Genomic DNA, 18,747 nt, shown 5'->3' on the forward strand with positions numbered 1-18,747 from the left:
AACAATAGAAGTTAAGACATAGTTATTTTCTGTAATCAGATAGTATGAAAAATTCTGCAAAGAGGTTTCACAAATGCCTTGTTGTCAAATGAAGTCAAGTTGATTTTGATTCATAGCAACCCTGTATAGGGTTTCCAAGGAACAGCTGGTGAGCTTGAACCACCGACCTTGTAGTTCAAACGGCTTTGCAGTCTGGTGCATTAACCCACAGTACCACACCAGGACTATCTTACTTATATTTGTCCATGTGATAAATGAAAAAAAAAACAAAAGTTAAGTTTAAAAAGTTTCATTTAAGTTACATTTCCATGATAAAAGAAAGCAATGTTTCCAAGTTTAATTGGCTTTTTTAGTGATTGTTGTTTTTAAGTGCTATTGAGTTAGTTCTGACCCAAAGCGACCCTGTATAGGGTTTCCTGTGAGCGGCTGGTGAGCTTGAACTGGCAACCTTGTGGATCAAACTGCCTTTGCAATCCAGCGTATTAACCCACAGTGCTGCAGTTAGTGATATATCTAGATTTAATAAAATAATCATTGTAATTCAAATTTGAGATGTTCTGGATTTCATACTTTGGAGTCCTTATGTGGCACTGTGGATTAATGCGCCAGACTGCAAAGCTGTTTGAACTGCAAGGTTGGTTGTTCAAGCTTACCAGCTGCTCCTTGGAAACCCTATACAGGGTCACTGTGGGTCGGACCCGACTCGATGGCACATAACAACAACATTCCATACTTTTCTAATGTGTCTGTATATTCACTTAGTTGTTAACTGTAAGTGTTTATTGTTGTTATGTGCCGTGGAGTCGGTTCCGACTCATAGCGACCCTGTACAGGGTTTCTGAGGCTGTAAATCTTTGCAGGAGCAGAAAGTCTCATCTTGCTCTTGTGGAACAGCTAGTAGTTTCGAACCGCTGACCTTAACAAATCTCAAAACTGCTATGCTAAAGTCCTGGTGTGTGTGGCGCTGTGGGGTTAATGCGCCAGACTACAAAGCTGTTTGAACTGCAAGGTTGGCGGTTCAAGCTTACCAGTCGCTCCTTCGAAACCCTATACAGGGTCACTATGGGTCGAAACTGACTCAACGGCACTTAATAACAACAATAAAGGTATAGGATGATGTGAGGGTTGTTCTCTGTTCAAAAAAGCTTACAGTCTTCTGGGAAGAAAGTCTAATAATACTCACTGAAAAATTAGTGTACAATACAAATTTGTATTTGGGGCCTAAATTTTGTAGTTCAGTGTAAAACAATCCCTGTGATGTAGAAAAAAGGACAATTTAGTGCAAGTTGACATGTTTAGAAAACAGCATTATGTATGATAGCCAACTTGGAGACTGGAGTAATATTTGGATAGTTCAGTGGTCCTGCCAGGTCCTGGTGGGGCATTGTGGATTAATGTGTTGGATTGCAAAGTCAGTTTGAACGGCAGGGTCTGTGGTTCAAGCTCAGAAATCCCATATTAGGGTTGTTATGAGTTGGAACCAACTCGATGGCACTCAACAACAACAGGTAAAAATAGAAGCAGACATGGTGGTTGGCGTAATGACTGTGAATAAACTAGCTTGAAATAGAATTGGGAGAACCACGTTTTTACAGAAATCATGGGACCAGAGTATTTTGTCCTTTGAAAAAAAAACACAGACATAAAATATAAAGTTGTCAAGAGAGTCAATGTAAAAGCTTTTGAACTTAGTAATCAAATGTCTTCATCTGTTAGAATATATTGAGAGATAAACGACAAATCACAGATAAGTTAGTAAAAGATTATATAATATTCGAAGCATGATATCCTGAAAGGGTTATGGTGATAGTGGGAACAGAGATGAAAGGACAGATAATAGTGCTTTTGTTAAATAATTGACTTAATTTGGTAATTGGCTGTATATAGAAATTGATCAAGATTATTATTGTCTGGTAATCTAAATTTTAATTACAGGTTATATACTGAATAGTAAGTAGTATCTGTGAAAATGAAGTCATAGGTGGGATGAGTTTGATGGAGAAAGTGATGGGTTTAGATGGGAGCGTGCTTAATTTGAGGTGATGTTAAATAACCAAACAAAATGAATAGATCACTACAAAGGCAGAGATTTGGGTTGATGTTGCTGGGTTAAGTAATTCTGGAAAGTCAGTATGCAAAGTTGAATATCAGAAATAAGGCACTGTTAAATCTAAATTAAAATGCGTTTCTTCTCTAGACTCTGTTACGGCATGGTGCAAACCCAGATCTGAGAGATGAAGATGGGAAAACTCCATTAGATAAAGCTCGAGAAAGAGGCCATAGTGAAGTAGTAGCTATTCTTCAGTCTCCAGGTGAGTGGTAGACTCTTTCCTTTTAGATCTTCTGCTACTACTTTTCAACTTTATTTCCATAAGAGTACCTTTTTGTGGCGTTCTAGCATGCCACTGTAGAATAAACACGATTCTGCTCACCACAATGTTGACAGTTCAAATCCATCAGCTGCTCATAGGGTCACTAAGAGTTGGAAACTGTTTAGTGGCACTTAACAGCAACAACAACACCAAGAGCTTTTTGTAGATACATTATTTGTATACCAGTGAACTATTCCTGTGGTGTCAGATAAATTATGTTTGGTAAACTGTTAACATGCTGTTTTTCTTTTAGTGCCTGTGGTTTCATGGAATTAGAATGATAAATCAGAGTTCAAGGGGCATGGACATGCTCTGTAAAGATTAGTTGGATATTTTGTAGACAAAGTAGTTTGACCAAATTTAATCGTTTTCGCTGAGTTGATGAATGCAGTTTCTGTGAAGTGTTTTTTTTGTTGTTGTTTTTAGAAATCAAATGGAATGTCTAAAGTAATCATTGTTTGTGATACAGCTCATTTGAGGTGCTAGTGTTGTTTTATATTTTTATAAGCATCTTGATAAATACAGTGTTCTAACTTTATTTTAGTATTGTTAATTAGACATCACTAGCACCTCAGTTTGGATTTGGGTTCATCTTAAGAATTTTTTCTTGAAAGAAAAACTTTCATTGAAAATATTTTGTCTTCAGGTGATTGGATGTGTCCAGTTAGCAAAGGTGATGACAAGAAAAAGAAAGATACAAACAAAGATGAAGAAGAATGTAATGAGCCCAAAGGAGATCCAGAAATGGCACCTGTATACTTGAAAAGGTTATTGCCCGTGTTTGCACAAACTTTTCAGCAAACTATGCTTCCTTCAATAAGGTAGTTATTCCGATTATTTGTATGTGTTATTTACAGTTTGCCAAGTACATAGCTTTATTTATGCCCACTTTTTGGATGGAGTTTTGGGTTTATTTTAATACCAAAATAGTATAAGAGTAGAAATTAGATTGGGAATGGAAACGTCACCCTTTCTTCTGATCTGATTTATTAAGAAAAGTAGTTTAGAAAATCAAAAGAATTAGATTTCTAACCCATTTTTTGGGTAGCTTTCTGAATATCAACTCTGTAGAAAATGCTGATAAGTACAGCAAACATTTATTGAGCCTCATGGAACCTTGCTTGCTGGTAGGCTTGGTGTGAGATGGTCAGTGAAAGAGATTCCCAGACAAATGACACTTGGCTCTTGCTTACTGTACTCTTGTAGGCTAGTGAGGAAGATAAGTAAGTAACAATTCAAGGAATCTTCAGAAAGTGGAAGCTGAAATTAAAAGATAATGAAATTTTTCCATGAACCATTTGAAGTTGCCTAGCACAAAGTGGTAGGTGAAGGAGTAGACCTGTAGTCCTTGTCATTTGGGAATATTTGTGATTTAGCAACTAACAAGACTGGGTAAATTAGACAAGATTATCTTCAGAAGTAAGATTTAAATTACGATTTAAAGAATTGCAAATAGTATTCTTAGCAGACGGATTTGAAAGTGTAGATGTAGAGCAGCAGCATGTGCAAAGCCATAGAGGGATGACCAGATGCATTCATAGGTTACCATGGCTCTCATGATATAGCTACAGTGTGTCCATGGCCTACCATTGCTAGCCATTTGTTACCAATACTTTGGTCCACACTGCCATTTTCTATACTTTGACTGTTGCATGGTAGATTCTTCACTTGACTTTCTCCTCTTTTTCTCTCTTGCCCTGCTATAATCTGCTCATACATAGTAGGTAGAATTATTTTCTTAAATCACAATTATATTCTCTGTTTAAACTCTCCAGAACAGTTTTCAGTTGGCTTTAGAATGAAACTCAGCTTCTAATTCCACCAAAATTTCTGACCTTATTTAACTAGTTATCTGTCACACTACATTATGCTAGTATTTTTTCTGTTTTTAAAATATTCTTAGTGGATTCCTATTTAAAGCTTTGGCATATATTTTTCCTCTGCTTGAAACTACTTTCCACAGACCTTTTAAATGGCTTGTTGTTTCATATCTTTCAGCTCTCTATTCAAAATGTTATACCAACTGAAATTGTCCACGTAATTGAAATGATTACTCCACATCAATTGTCTTGTTTGATTGTCTTTGCATAGGTTATGCCTTCCAAAGTCTTGCTATTTTTTTCATTTGCATGTTTGCACTCTTGTCTGCCTCCATTTTAATATAAACTCATTTAGAGCTGGCCTTTTGTACTGCTCTATTCTGGTAAAGGCAAGGAGACATGGAATAGAATCTGTTATGTTGTAGGTATTCAGCAGATATTTACTGGTGATGGAATGAGTGTGTTTTATCAGTAATTTTAAGTATTTTATTGTTGCTGCAGTATATGATGTTTGGAAAGTAGTGTTGTGAATGTAGGCAACTGGATACTTTTCTGATCTATGAAGATTTTATAGGCTGTGTAAATGACTATGAACTTTATCCCTGTTAGAGAAGGATTGTTAAACACTTCTGAAGAAATTTTACGTGGTTAGTTTTATGATTTTAAATACCATGTTGGCAGCAGGATGGAAACCAGAAATGGAGGTTGGCAAGAATGAAACAGACTACTTCTGGATTGCGGAGACCAGATTCAGGACGTAAGACATTAAACTATGTAGGGACTGGTGACAATTAGATGTGAGGGTTGCAGAGAAGGTAGGATAGGGAAGACAGTCCAGGATAACTGCCAAGTTTTGACTGAGTGATAGGGTATTTGATTTCATTCATTTTAACCTTAGAGCATACAGTGTCAATAGGATTCAAATGTCTCATATACCAGTGTCATAAGTTGATGTTCAGTTGCAAACAGTGTGTCTTCAGTTGCAAGAGTTTGGTTTTTAATTCTTCTCCAAATAACTGTAGAGTTGTAGGTGACTGCAGGGCAACTTTTTATTTTTTTTAAATGAAGTATATGAATCTTGAAAATTAGAAATGAACATGTCCAAGGTTGAGTATGATAATTTGGTGTGAATTTTTAGAGGACATCCAAAGTGGAACTCAGGAGAGACTGAAACGTGTTCTTGAACAGGGAGTAGCTAAAAGCAAATGTCAGAAATGATAAAGTAACAGAGCTGAACAGAAAACTTCAGAGTGGGCCAAGAAGAAAGAAGTATAATGAAATATGCAAAGACCTGGAGTTAGAAAACCAAATGGGAAGAACATGCTAAGCATGGTGAAAAACTTAAAAAATTCAAGCCTTGAGTTGCATTATCAATGAATTTTATAGGCAAAAAATTAAACAATGCAGGAAGCACCAAAAGAAGATGGAAGGAAAATGTAGAGTCATTGTACAAAAATGACTTGGTTGACATTCAACCACTTCTGAAGGTAACAGGTAGCATGTGAACAGAGAACTAATGTTATTGAAGGAAGAAGTCCAAGCTGCACTGTGCAGGCCTTGGCAAAAAACAAGCCTTTAGGAATTGACAGAATATCAATTGAGATATTTCAACAAGTGAATTCAATGCTGGAAGCTACAAAATATGGAAGACATTTATGTGACTATCCGACTGGAAGATATCCATATTTATGTCCATTCCAAAGAAAAATGATCAAGCAGAATGCGGAAATTACCAAGCAATATCAGTAATTACCCATGTAAGTAAAATTTGCTAAAGATAATTCAAAAGTAGATCGGAAGAGATTATAGAACCAGGGATATTATTGCTAATGGATTTTGTCTGAAAGCAGAGAATACCAGAAAGATGTTTATCTGTTTTTCATTGATTATGCAAAGGCATTTTACAATGTGAATCATAAGAAATTATAGGTAATATTGCAAAGAGTGGGAATATCAGAACAGTTCATTGTGTTAATGTGGAGCCTGTACATAGACCAAGAGACAATTGTTTGAACAGAGCAAATTGATGCTGCATGATACATTCTTTACCTTTTCTGCGTATAAAATCTGGACAAGAAATTAGGAAAAACTGAATAATAATCAATGCCTTTGACTTACGGTATTGTCAAAAGTGTTGAATATGCCACAGACTGCCAGAAGAATGAGCAAATTTGTCTTGGAAGAAGTATATTCAGAATGCTTCTTAGAAGTGAAGTGTTGAGACTTATTTCCAGGCACTTTGATCATATTATCAATAGGATCCTGTCCCAGGAGAAGGACATCAAGCTCAGTAAATGGTACGTTCAGTGAGAAAGAATTCAGTCCTCAACGGTCACGGTTGAAATAGTCGCTGCAACAATGAGCTCAAACATAGTAGCTGTTATGAGGATGGTACAAGACCAAGCATGAAATATTGCTGTGAGTTTGAACCAACTTGATGATAAAATAGATTATCAGCTGTTAACAGTAACAGCAATGCCAATAAAAGAATCTGAAAATGTATTTTGAATAGAATTTCTTAAACCATCAGCAAATTATAATTGGTACATAATTGGTGTGCCACTTATAGTCTTGGTGTGGCACTGTAGGATAAACACTGAACTGTTAATTGCAAGATTGGTGGTTCAGACCCACAAGCCACTTATCTGAAAACCTATACTGGGTTGTTATGAGTTGGAATCAACTCGATAGCGCTGATGTAACAAAGTTCCTTTCTTGTATAGTTATATTCTGTCATCTTCTTAAATGTTTGGAGATTGTCTAAACAGCTTTGGTTTTGTCAAAATTGATGATAAATTTTCCCAGATAATAATAATTAGCCATTGGAGGATAGTGTATGTCTTAGTTAAGAGTTCAGAATTTGAGTCAGCTGAAAGTTGTGTTCAAAAGCCAACGCTACCACATGTAAATGTGTGGTTGTGGGCAATGTTTTTAACCTTTGATTTAATGGATTCATCTTTTATATGGGGATAATTATATTTAATTCTCTCAGGTATATGAGTAAAAAGTAGATATATGTTTGCTAAAAAATGACAAAAACAATTCCTTCCAAAGCCCCTTCTCTATTCAGCTGAGTTTGATGCTTCATTGTAGTAGCCATCTAGAATTCAGACACTATTCTCAGTTATGGGTGAGTTGGTTGGTGGTCATGTGCCATCATGTTGGTTCTGACTCATAGCAACCCTGTGTAGGGTTTCTGAGATTGTAAATATTTATGGGAACAGAAAGCCTCATTCTTCCCCCTCCCTCAACAGCTGGTAGTTTCAAACTGCTAATCGTGAGATTAACAGCCCGACTCAGAAGTTAACAGGTCAGAACTGTTCGGGGTGCTGTTCTTGAGGTCAGGTCAGCCTCTCTGGTGAGCCCACAGGTGGGCCCTCAATCCTTTGGGCTGGCCTCTGCTCTGTTTTGGCAGGGTTACAAAGCTCTTTTAGGGCTGCTGATAAATGCTCACAAGGCACATGACTACCATAAACTTAGTCTGAAGATAATCAAATCTAACTTCCCCAATTAGGTGGCTGGAAGCACCCCATTCTGCAACTAAGCTCCTGCCTAGAGTTACTTAGCTTTAATTTTTCATTGTGCCTGGAACCCCACTCTTCTGTCTAGTGCTCTGGTTCTTGATTCTGCTGCTGCCACTCCTCTGTTTCTTATCTCTAGTTTCACAGCATTGTGTCCCTGGGTCAAAAGAATTCAACATGCAGAGATCTCAGGACCCAAAGGATGTGCTCCACTCCTGGCTCTTCCTTACTGAGATCCCTGTCTGCTTCTGAGATTTCTCATTTTATACTGATGAGTGGGATGTAAAATTTGACCAATCACAATTAGCCCTACAGTGCTGGCAAGTCTTTTCTAAGGAGCGGCTGGTGGTTTGAACCGCCACCTTGAATTTCAAATCAGCTTTGGGATCTAGTGCTTATCACACAGCACCGTAGCAGGACTCCATATGAATAATTATTGTTGAATGTCGTCACGTTGTAGGGTTTATGAGGAGCAGCTGGTATCTTGAATTGTCAACCTATGGTTTGCATTCCACTGTTGATGCTAGAGCACCACATTTTTTTTAGCAGTATCACCTCAGGTGAAAATTTTGTCTGAAGAGTAAAGATACCTGCTTTAGTTCAATTAAATAAAAGTACGTATATATCTGGGCTGGCCTATGCACAAAGTCTGTTTTTGAAATAAAAGGCAAACAGCGTATCAATGGATTCTTTAAAACAGAGGATAGATTATCAGTAGTAGAGGAGTTTGTAGAAATATGCTTATTCTCGCTGTAAGGTATGGGACTGGTCATGTCCCAACTTTATTTTTAAAGAAAGGTTACATTAAATTCTTAAGATGAAATCTGATAACTTAGCTGCTGTGGAGTTGGCATCAATAACTGAACAAAGATTGAGTCACCTTTACAGCAACAATATATCCTTAAGGATCCTTTTTTTTTTTAAATCACAGATTGGTTGAGAGAGAAAAGTTGTCCTGGTTTGGATAAACCAACCAAATAAAAACCACTCCCAAGGTTGATTCCAACTCATTGCAACCCTATAGGATAATATAATAGTTATGGTAAATATACATATTTGAGTTCAGGGTCCTTAATTTATTAGCTGTATAACCATAGTGTGGCACTGTCGGATGAATACTGCACAGTTAACCATAAGTTCAGTGGTTCAAACCCACTAGCTGTTCTTTGGAAGCCCTATCCAGTGAGTCAGAACCAATTTGATGGCACTTAACAACATAATCTTAGTAGACTTATTTACCATTCTGGGCATGAGTTTTTTTAAACTGAGGTAATAAAACTTCATAAAGGTAGTTGTATGGATTAAATGAGGTATGTTTATGAAGTGTTTAATGTGGTACTTGATCAGAAAATATTTGTGACATGAATCAATTATTTGCTCTGTAATAGGCTACTCTTAATCTTTAATTTTAATTTAATTTAAATAAGTAGATTTGTGTTTATTTTAAAAGAACAGATTGCTTGCTATAATATTGAAGGTAGTTTGTGTCACTTTACTAAGTATCTCTTAGGTTATAAGCAGGATATGGGTGAATGAAGGCTTGCCAGGTTGTTAAGAGGTTGTGGCACTGTAGGATAAGCACTGTTAACTTTGAAGTTGGTGATTCAATCCCCCCAGCTGCCCTTTGGAAACCCAATACAGGGTTGCTATGAGTCAGAACCGACTCTAGGGAGGACACTTCAACATCAACTTATTTTTTTATTTACATTAAAATATTGTTAGATTATAATATGAGTTGGAACTGACTTGACAAGACTTAGCAACAGCAACAGTTGTTAGAGTGAACACAGATTATAACTTGAAAAGGAATAGCAATATAAGGAATTCAAAATTTCTTATAATGTTTTATGTTATTGGAAGTTTTTTTTTTTTAGGTAGGAAATTTTAGGCTATTAAAAATTTAAACAGTTTATTTTCTTAGTGGTTCATTTGGTTTTCTAAAATTATCATGAAAGACTAATTTTGCTTGAATATAAAGTAGAAAAATAGCACATGTAAGAAAATTATAGAAGTAATTTGTTGATAGTATTAGGGAAGAGATTAAATGACCTAAAAAATAAATATACATATTGTAAAAGCTTAAGAAAGATACCCATACTAAAAGGAAAAAAAAATTCTTCATAGATTACCAGGGGTGGAAGGGAGGGCACGGCAGAGCACAGGGTAGTGGATAGGTGCATCATAGTTTGGGTGATGGAGAGGGCAGTGCACATGAAGGGGGGGGAGGGGATGGAAGAAAAGGTAGATAGGGGAACACTTGGGTAAGTTTGCATGGGCTAAATGGGATAGAGGTAAATAGTGATATATGCTCAATCTGGGAACAATAAGGCTCTGTGATACATGGATCAAGGCATAGTCTGGGTAAAAGAGGGGAAATAATGTTAGGATACTTGACTATCTTATTAATATTGGTTTCTTTGCCTACTATTGTAAAATGGACACTCGAATGGATAAAATGGAATATTAGGAAATAAGATTACTTAAAGCTTATAAGCCTATAACTCTTTGAAATACCTAAAAGGGGTTCTAGAACTTACCCACTCCTGTGGAGGCTTGGTAGTAGTGTAAAGGACTTTAGGTGTAACCCTAAGCCCCATCCAGAACTTTCTGAAGGTGGGACATTGCCACTTGAAAGGACAAGCAAACCGAAGCAGCTAGAGCAACAGAAGATACTTCTTGAAAGAAAGACCAGCAGGAAAAATCAAAATCCAAAACAAAATGGCAGTCTGAATGTTTACTACAAGGACAAGCAAGTTGTTCTCTGGAGAGCCATCAAGGCAAGCAATTAAGGACAACTCCTCTCCCCTCCCCTCCAAGACTGAAACTCAAAGGGATCACATAAACAGCCATGCAAGCTTGCTGGCAACCATGTTGGTCTACTGGTGAGTGGAAGAGGGGGAAAGGAAGCAATGAAGAAATGGGCTGAGTTCTGCCACAGTCCATTGACCTGGAGATGAGAGAGAGAAAAGAAAGGCTGGTTGGTCCAAAGTGTGGTGAGACCTGGGGACACTGGAGCCCATGGACAAGAATATAGCCACAGAGGCTTACCTATTGTATAATAGACACTTGAGAGGAACAGAAAGGGATGTTGGGGAAACATGATTAGAGAAAGTCTGTAAGCCCGTCTTAAGCCTATGAATGCCTGGAATACCTAAAAGGGGTTTTAGAACTTGCCCAGCGAAATAGGCCTCTTGTGGAGGGAGCCTTTGCAGAATATAGGACCTTATATGGAATCCTGAGTCCCATCCAGAACCTTATGAGATGGGACATTCCCACTAGCAAGGACAAGCAGACCAGCTTGGAACAGCTAGAGCAACAGAAGATACAGCTTCAAAGAAAGATCATGAGGAAAAGCCCAAAACAAAAATGTCAGCATGACTGGCTACTACAAGAATAAGCAAGCTATTTGCCGGGAAGCCATCAAGGCAAGCAATCAAGTTCCTTCAGGACAAACCCCTCTAAGACTGAAACTTACAGGGAATACATGAGCAAGCATGTAAACTTGCTAGCGACCACATAAGTCTCCTGGAGAGTGGAAGAGGGGGATAGGCAGCAGTGAAGAAATAGTCTGAGTTTCAATCACAGTCCATTGACTCCCATTTACCTGGAGAAGAGAAAGAGAAGAGGAAGGGCTGGTTGGTCCAAAGTGTGGTGAGACCTGGGGGCACTTGAGAACATGCGTAAGGATAATAGCCACCGGGGGCTAGAGCTGAGAGTGAAGCATCCAGCTGTTATGAGTGAGGGGAGATGCACAAGAAGACTCAGACTTGTAGACAGTACCCATTTGACCTAGCCTCGATGGCTCAATAATCAGAACTCGACTAGAGGAAGAATAGGGGGGAAAAAAATGTTTTTTTTTGGATAAAGGAAACAAGGGTAAATTGTTACAATTTGTTGAACCTGACCTGTACTCATGGAGGTTGTTGTTGTTAGTACCATTGAGTCGGTACCATTGAGTTGGTACTGACTCACAGCGACCTTATGCACAGCAGAACGAAGTAACTGTAAATGGCAATAGACAGGGATGGAATCTTCATATCAAGTATCAGTACTATCCCCTCTGTACCCAGGGTAGATAGGGACGGGCAACTTAGACATTGGCTACCTAAAATGAGGGGGCGATAAAGACATGAAGTGACTGGCTTACCATGTTTCAAGAGGGAGTTTAGTTTAAGAGTATGGGGCTAGGGGAGAGAAAGTCCCCACTGAATAGTTTTCATCTTGTCTAGATGGGTCTGGTGAAAAGAGATGGGGATAAGATTCTTATGATTCAATAGTGAGTAATTGTTGTCTTGACTATTGTTATCTTGCGACTGTCACTATTATAAAGGTAGACTTTTTTTGTTTTGTTTTGTTTTTAAATGTTTTATTGTGAATTATGTGATAGTTTACATGGGAGAACATTAGCTTTACATTCATTCTAGCATATATTGTTTTATTGCCATAGTTACAATCCCCTCCATGCAGCATCAACCAACCAAAGGGTATATACAACAAGCCTGCCCCCCAGTCGTCAGCACACAGCCCCTTTGTCTCTCTGGATCTAAAGTCCCCAGCTGCTCCATCGCTTTACGTCATCATCTCTGCCTCCATCTCAGGCATCACTGCTTCTCTGGGTAGGGTCCCGCTCTCCGCTCTTCTCCATTGATGGTCCCAGGGACCACTGCTTCTAGACTGAAAAGTTAATCACTCCCCTCCTTGCTATAAAACGTCTGCCTTTACATTTCCAACCCTCACAGTCAGTCCTGATAACAATTATTCACTATTTTGTCATAAGAGACCTATCTGCATTTCCTTTCATCAGCCCCACCCTCTTGAAAGCTTGTAAGCCAGTCACTTCTTGCCTTTGTAAAAACCGCCCCCCCCCCTCCATTTTGGGTAGCCAGTGTCCAAGTTGCCCATCCCTGTCTACTCTGTATATGGAGGGGGTGGGAATGATCCTCGCTGTAAAGATTTGTTCCCTTTTTTGAGCTACTGCATCAGTAGATGTAGGTCAAGTTCATCAAATTGTATCAGATTACTCTTTTTTTTTTTCCCCTCTTCTATCTTCTTCTGGTTGAGCTCTGATCATCCAGTCATTGAATCCAGGTCAAGTGGGTATGTAAAGGTAGAAGTTTTGTAACAAAAACAGGAGTGCTTAATCTTACAGTCCAGAAACGGAGGACCCTAGGACCATCAAGTGAGAAGAACACAAGTAGAATGTGGGACCTTATCCAAAGAAGCAGTGACTCCAAAGACAGAGGCAGAGATGGGGTTATGGAGAGGGGGAGTGACTGAGGACTCTAGATTCATGGGAGGAGAGAACTAAGAGATAGTGGCCAGGAGGCAGACTTGCAGAATGTGCCCTTTGGAGGTGTAAATTATTATATATGCCCGAATTTTTATTTATTTATTTTTAAGCTAAAGTGAATAGAGAGAAATACTGCTAACTGATGGTACATGGAGGGGATTATAATCATCGTAATGAAACAAAGTATATAATTTGTTGAATGTAAATCTGATTATCTTCCCTATAAACTTTCACTCAGTCCACAATAAAAACCTTAAAAAATAAAAATAAAATACCATGCACTGTCAGAAGAACAAACAAATCTGTATTACTTTCATTATACAGCCAGAATACTCCTTAGAAGCCTGGATAGTGACATTTCATCTCTCTGGAGAAGGACATCATGCTAGTTAAAGTGCAGGGTCCGGGAAAAAGAAGAAGATATGCAACAAGATAGATTGGTATAATGGAAGCAGAAATGGGCTCAAACCTAACAACAGTTGTGAGGGTAGTGCAGGACCAGGCAGTGTTTCAGTCTGTTGTGCTTAGCGTTGATGTGAGTCAAAACCAACTCAAGTGCACATAACAACAACGTTAATATTAAGTCTTCATCTTTAAGTGTACTTTTCATCAAAGTGGATGTAACATTACCATTGGATATTTTAGTTTTCATTAAAGTATAGCTGCAAGTTTTGTTATTTTATTTTTGTGTCATAACTTCATTACCTTTTTTCCCCCAAGGAAAGCAAGTCTTGCTCTGATACGAAAAATGATTCATTTTTGCTCTGAAGCACTGTTAAAAGAAGTTTGTGATTCTGATGTTGGTCACAATTTGCCTACAGTACTAGTGGAAATCACTGCAACTGTTCTTGATCAAGAGGTAAATGCCTTATCTTTCTTTCTTGAAATTCTGTAGCTTTGATTCCTTTTTAGTAGTGTTCAACAAAGTAATTTACAGTTTGTCTTCATTTTAGCAAATCATTTTGTGTGGGAAGTTGCCTGATTACTTTTTAAATTACTTTTCCCTCAGTGCCCTTACTGCCACTTCTTTGTTTCCCCTCTCAGGATGATGACGATGGACACTTGCTAGCTTTGCAAATCATAAGGGATTTAGTTGATAAAGGTGGCGATATATTTTTGGATCAGCTAGCGAGGCTTGGTGTAATTAGCAAGGTGTCAACTTTGGCGGGTCCTTCTTCTGATGATGAGAATGAAGAGGAATCAAAACCAGAAAAAGTGAGTATTCTAATTGCAGTGTTGTCAGGAATAGGATTTTTGTTGAATTCTAATTTATGATGTATTTTTAAAAAGCTAAGCAAAATTCAATATAAAATAATATAACTTAAGTTTTAAAATCATAGAATGTTTAATTTATGTTTGTAAAAGTTACAAATTATAGTCCAAGAACATCAGATTACCCTTATCTGAATTCACTCATTACTAGCATTCTGCCCAGTTTGCTTTATAATTTGTACACATATTCTCATATATGTACAGAAGTACTTACTATTCAAGAGTAAGCTGGAAATGTAGGACTCCCTTTTATGCCTAAATGCTTTATCAAAAAATCAGAATCTATAATCCCAATACAATGACCAAAATCAGGAAATTGAAAAGTTGATATCTAAAACTAGTTTCTAATTCAAAGGCCATATTCAGATTTTGCCAGATGCATTTAATATACAAAATAGCATTTATTTCCCATTTCAAAATCCAATCCAGAAGTACTCATTATATATATTTATTTATTGTGTCCCTTAGAAGCTGTTATAACAGTTTCTCAGCCTCTTTTTGACTTTTATACTATTGACATTTTTCAAGAAGACAAAGCGCTTATTTTGAACAGTGACCCACAGTTTGTGTGTGGTGCTGTAGGATAAGCACTGTACTGTGAACCACAAAGTCGGGTAGTTCAAATCCAGCGTCTGCTTCTCGTAAACTCTATACAGGTTCTCTTTGAATCAGAACCGACTTGATGGTACTGAACAAGAAGTAGTCCACCTTTAGAGTCCTGGTATATTGCTGTAGGATACCTACTTGTTTGCTAACCAAAAGGGCGGGAGTCCAAACCTACCAGCTTCTTGCTCCTCAGAGACCTTATACAACGTCTCTGAGTTGCAGCTGACTCGACAGCACTTTGCAACAACCACATATCTATCTCTATTGATTATCAGCAATAATTTAGTTCTAATATTTAGTGAATGCTTACTGTGTATTAGTGACAGTGTAGTGATGTTTTTGACAGAATGTTGAAGTGTAGGCTGTAATTGTAGAATTCTGAGGAGTGTGTGTTTGTGGTTCCTAAATAGGTTTAATCATCAGAATGACTAGGGGAGTGAACAACAACAAAAAAACAACAACAACAGAGCAAAGCAAAATAAAAAATGTTTGGGTTCAACATCCTGTTAAATCTCTCAAACAAGAAATATATTCTGAATTCTAGATCAGAATCTCCCTTGTATATTTTGCAGAAATTAATAATAAACCCTTAACGTTTCTATTGCAATACAAAGGATCTAGCGCCTCCAGAGCAACCCTGAAGTGTAATAAATTTGAAAGAACTGTTCCACATGATTTTAAGTCTTTAAAAGCTGTGGTAATTAAGACAGTATTGTAGTGGCATAATCACAGATTGTTTAATGGCACAGAACATATTCTGTCAGATTTCAAGACTTATAATAAAGGAAGTCCTGGTGTTGCCCTCTAGGTTAAGCACTGGGTTGCTAACTGCAAGGTCAATGGTTCGAACCCACCAGCTGCGCCTCAGAAATGCTATACAGGGTGGATATGAATCAAAAGAGAGTCAACAGCACTTAGCAACATTAATAAAGAATGATTATGGTATGAAAATAAGGAGCTCTGGTAGTGTAGTGGTTACGAATTGGGCTGCGAACCTTAAGGTGAGCGGTTCGAAACTACCAGACGCTCTGCGGGAGAAAGATGAGGCTTTCTACTCCCGTGAAGATTTACACCCTCGGAAACCCTGTACAGGGTTGCTATGGGTCAGAACCGACTCGATGGCACCTAACAACAACATGGTATGAAAATAGGTTGATGACCCACGGTTGATTTTGTTAACACAAAAATGTTAAGACCATTCAGGAAAGGATGATCTTTCTAAAAAGATATCCTACAGGAATTGGACAGCATATGTGAAAAAATGAATCTTGACCCTTACCGTATATACCATGCAAGGAACCTTCAAAAAATTCGTAGAAAAATGAAATTAAGAGGTAATGGAAAATTTCCATGAACCTTTTGAAGCCTCCCTTGTATGTAAAATTAACTCAAGAATCATAAACATATGAACTAATAGAACTAATATATTAGTCTTTATAACTAAACTTGGCAATGATATAACTTAGATCAGTATTTGGATTAATTTTTTAAAACAATTATATTATCTAGTATAGATAACTAGTTAAAGTAGAATACATGTTAAATTATATACCAATGAATATTATGTTTGATATTTTGATACTGTACTTACGGTGATTTTTTTAAAAAAGTTCTAAGTATTTGAAATAGAAATTATTTTCCTCATTTCATTGAATGATTTTACACATTTAGGAAGATGAACCACAGGAAGATGCTAAAGAATTACAGCAAGGGAAACCATATCATTGGAGAGACTGGTCAATCATTAGGGGAAGGGACTGCTTATATATCTGGAGTGATGCAGCAGCTTTGGAATTATCTAATGGAAGTAATGGATGGTTTAGATTTATCTTAGATGGAAAACTCGCCACCATGTATTCCAGTGGTAGTCCTGAAGGTGGATCAGATAGTTCAGGTAATACTTTGTTCAATTAAAAAGTTTTTTGTAAGTCTCTAAAATTCCTATAATTTCTTTTACTACTCAAATTTTTACTGTCATTGTTATAGAAATAGCATCTGTTTTATGACCAGTTTCTTTCCATAATTAGAAAAAAATATTGTACCCTAAAAATGTTTTATGAATGCTATTTGATTGTATGAAATGAGGAACAGAATTAATACTGCTATGTTTTGTACCTCAATTGCATCTACTTTTAACCTCTCCATTCTTGTAAATAAAGTTGCCTTTTGTTGTTTATTAAATCATGTTTGTAAGTTCCTGTCTCAGATAATGTCTTTTCCCTGAATCCTCATATTTTCAAAAATTAAGAAATAGGATTAATTTTATACTTGAACATAAATAGATCAAACTGGCAGGAAAATACCAAAGAATTAAACTCTTAAAATTTTGTTTTTTAAAATTGGTATTCTTTTGTTTTGAAACATGAACTATTTAAAGGAATTTGGTTGCAGTAAATGTTTTGTCTTTATAGAAAGCAGAAGTGAATTCTTAGAGAAGTTACAAAGAGCCCGAGGTCAAGTGAAGCCATCTACTTCAAGTCAACCTATACTCTCAACACCAGGACCCACTAAACTTACTGTAGGTAATTGGTCACTAACATGTTTGAAAGAAGGAGAAATTGCTATTCATAACTCAGATGGTCAGCAAGCTACAATATTGAAAGAAGATCTGCCTGGTTTTGTATTTGAGTCTAATAGAGGAACTAAACATTCATTCACTGCAGAAACTTCTCTGGGTAAGTATGTAGGCATGATCAGTTGAGAATAAATGTATGTCTTAAATTACATAAAATATCTTTGTGGAATGCTTATTTTTGTTTTGTTTTGTTTAAAGGTTCAGAATTTGTGACTGGCTGGACTGGCAAAAGAGGCAGAAAACTAAAATCTAAGTTAGAAAAAACAAAACAAAAGGTAACATTCAAACAAGTTCAGAAATCAAAATATGAGATAAAGTTCTGATAGTCTTGTTGTGGTGCTGTGTATAATGCAAAGTCGCCAGTTCAAGTTCACCAGCCATTCCTCGGAAACCCTATACAGGGTCTCTCTCTATGAGTTGAAACCAGCTTGAAGGCACTTAACAATAACAATCCTAAAATTATTTGAGTTATTAATATTCTCAAAACTTCAAAGTCATACTGAAATTATTAGTGGTAATGTTTTTTTTTTCATGTTTTATTGTGAATTATATGATAGTTTACATGGGAGAACTTTAGTTTTATATTAATTCCACCATATATCGTTTCATTGCCATGGTTCTAATCCCTTCCATGCATCATCAGCCGACCAAAGGGTATACCCTATAAACCCGCCCCCTAAACTGCTCCCCCCCCGAATTCTTCAGCACACAGTCTCTCTCCCTCTCTGGATCCAAAGTCCCCAGCTGCTTCATCACTCCACTTCATCGTCTCTGCCTCTATCTTGGGCCTCCCTGCTTCTCTGGGTAGGGGCCTGCTCTCGGCTCTTCTCCATTGATGGTCCTAGAGACCTCTGCTCCTAGACTGGAGAGTTAATCACTCCCTTCCTTGCTACAAAACGTCACCTTTACGTTTCCAACCCTCACAGTCAGTCCTGGTAACAATCATTCACTATGGTATCACAAGTGACCCTCTGCATTTCATTTCATCAGCTCCACCTAGACAGATTGGATAGTACTCACTGCAGACTCTGCCTTCCTCCATGCCCCCTGGTTCTAGGTTCCCTCTTGAAAGCTTGTAAGCCAGCCACTTCTTGCCTTTGTAGTCCCCCCACCCCCCCACTCCCCCCATCACCACCACCATTTTGGGTAGCCAGTGTCCAAGTTGCCCATCTCTGTCTACTCTGTGTGTGGAGGGGGTGGGAATGTTTCTTGCTGTAAGTATTTGTTCCCTCTTTTGGGTTACTGCATCCATAGGTGTAGGTCAAGTTCATCAAATTGTATCAGGTTACTC

At 37.5% G+C, this 18,747-nt stretch overlaps 1 protein-coding gene across 1 annotated transcript in view; it reads left to right on the forward strand.

Moving 5' to 3' along the window:
• Positions 1-18,747, forward strand: part of HECTD1 (HECT domain containing E3 ubiquitin protein ligase 1) — a 117,540-nt gene that overhangs the window by 52,975 nt on the left and 45,818 nt on the right. The window contains exons 8-14 of the mRNA XM_006835365.1: positions 2,198-2,312; positions 3,019-3,193; positions 13,724-13,862; positions 14,048-14,218; positions 16,553-16,775; positions 17,293-17,556; positions 17,655-17,731. Of these exons, the coding sequence (XP_006835428.1) occupies positions 2,198-2,312; positions 3,019-3,193; positions 13,724-13,862; positions 14,048-14,218; positions 16,553-16,775; positions 17,293-17,556; positions 17,655-17,731 (1,164 nt within the window). The remainder of the gene's footprint in view (positions 1-2,197; positions 2,313-3,018; positions 3,194-13,723; positions 13,863-14,047; positions 14,219-16,552; positions 16,776-17,292; positions 17,557-17,654; positions 17,732-18,747) is intronic.

The sequence above is a fragment of the Chrysochloris asiatica genome, unplaced genomic scaffold (genome assembly GCF_000296735.1).
Source record: "Chrysochloris asiatica unplaced genomic scaffold, ChrAsi1.0 scaffold00017, whole genome shotgun sequence".
Lineage (NCBI taxonomy): Eukaryota > Metazoa > Chordata > Mammalia > Afrosoricida > Chrysochloridae > Chrysochloris > Chrysochloris asiatica.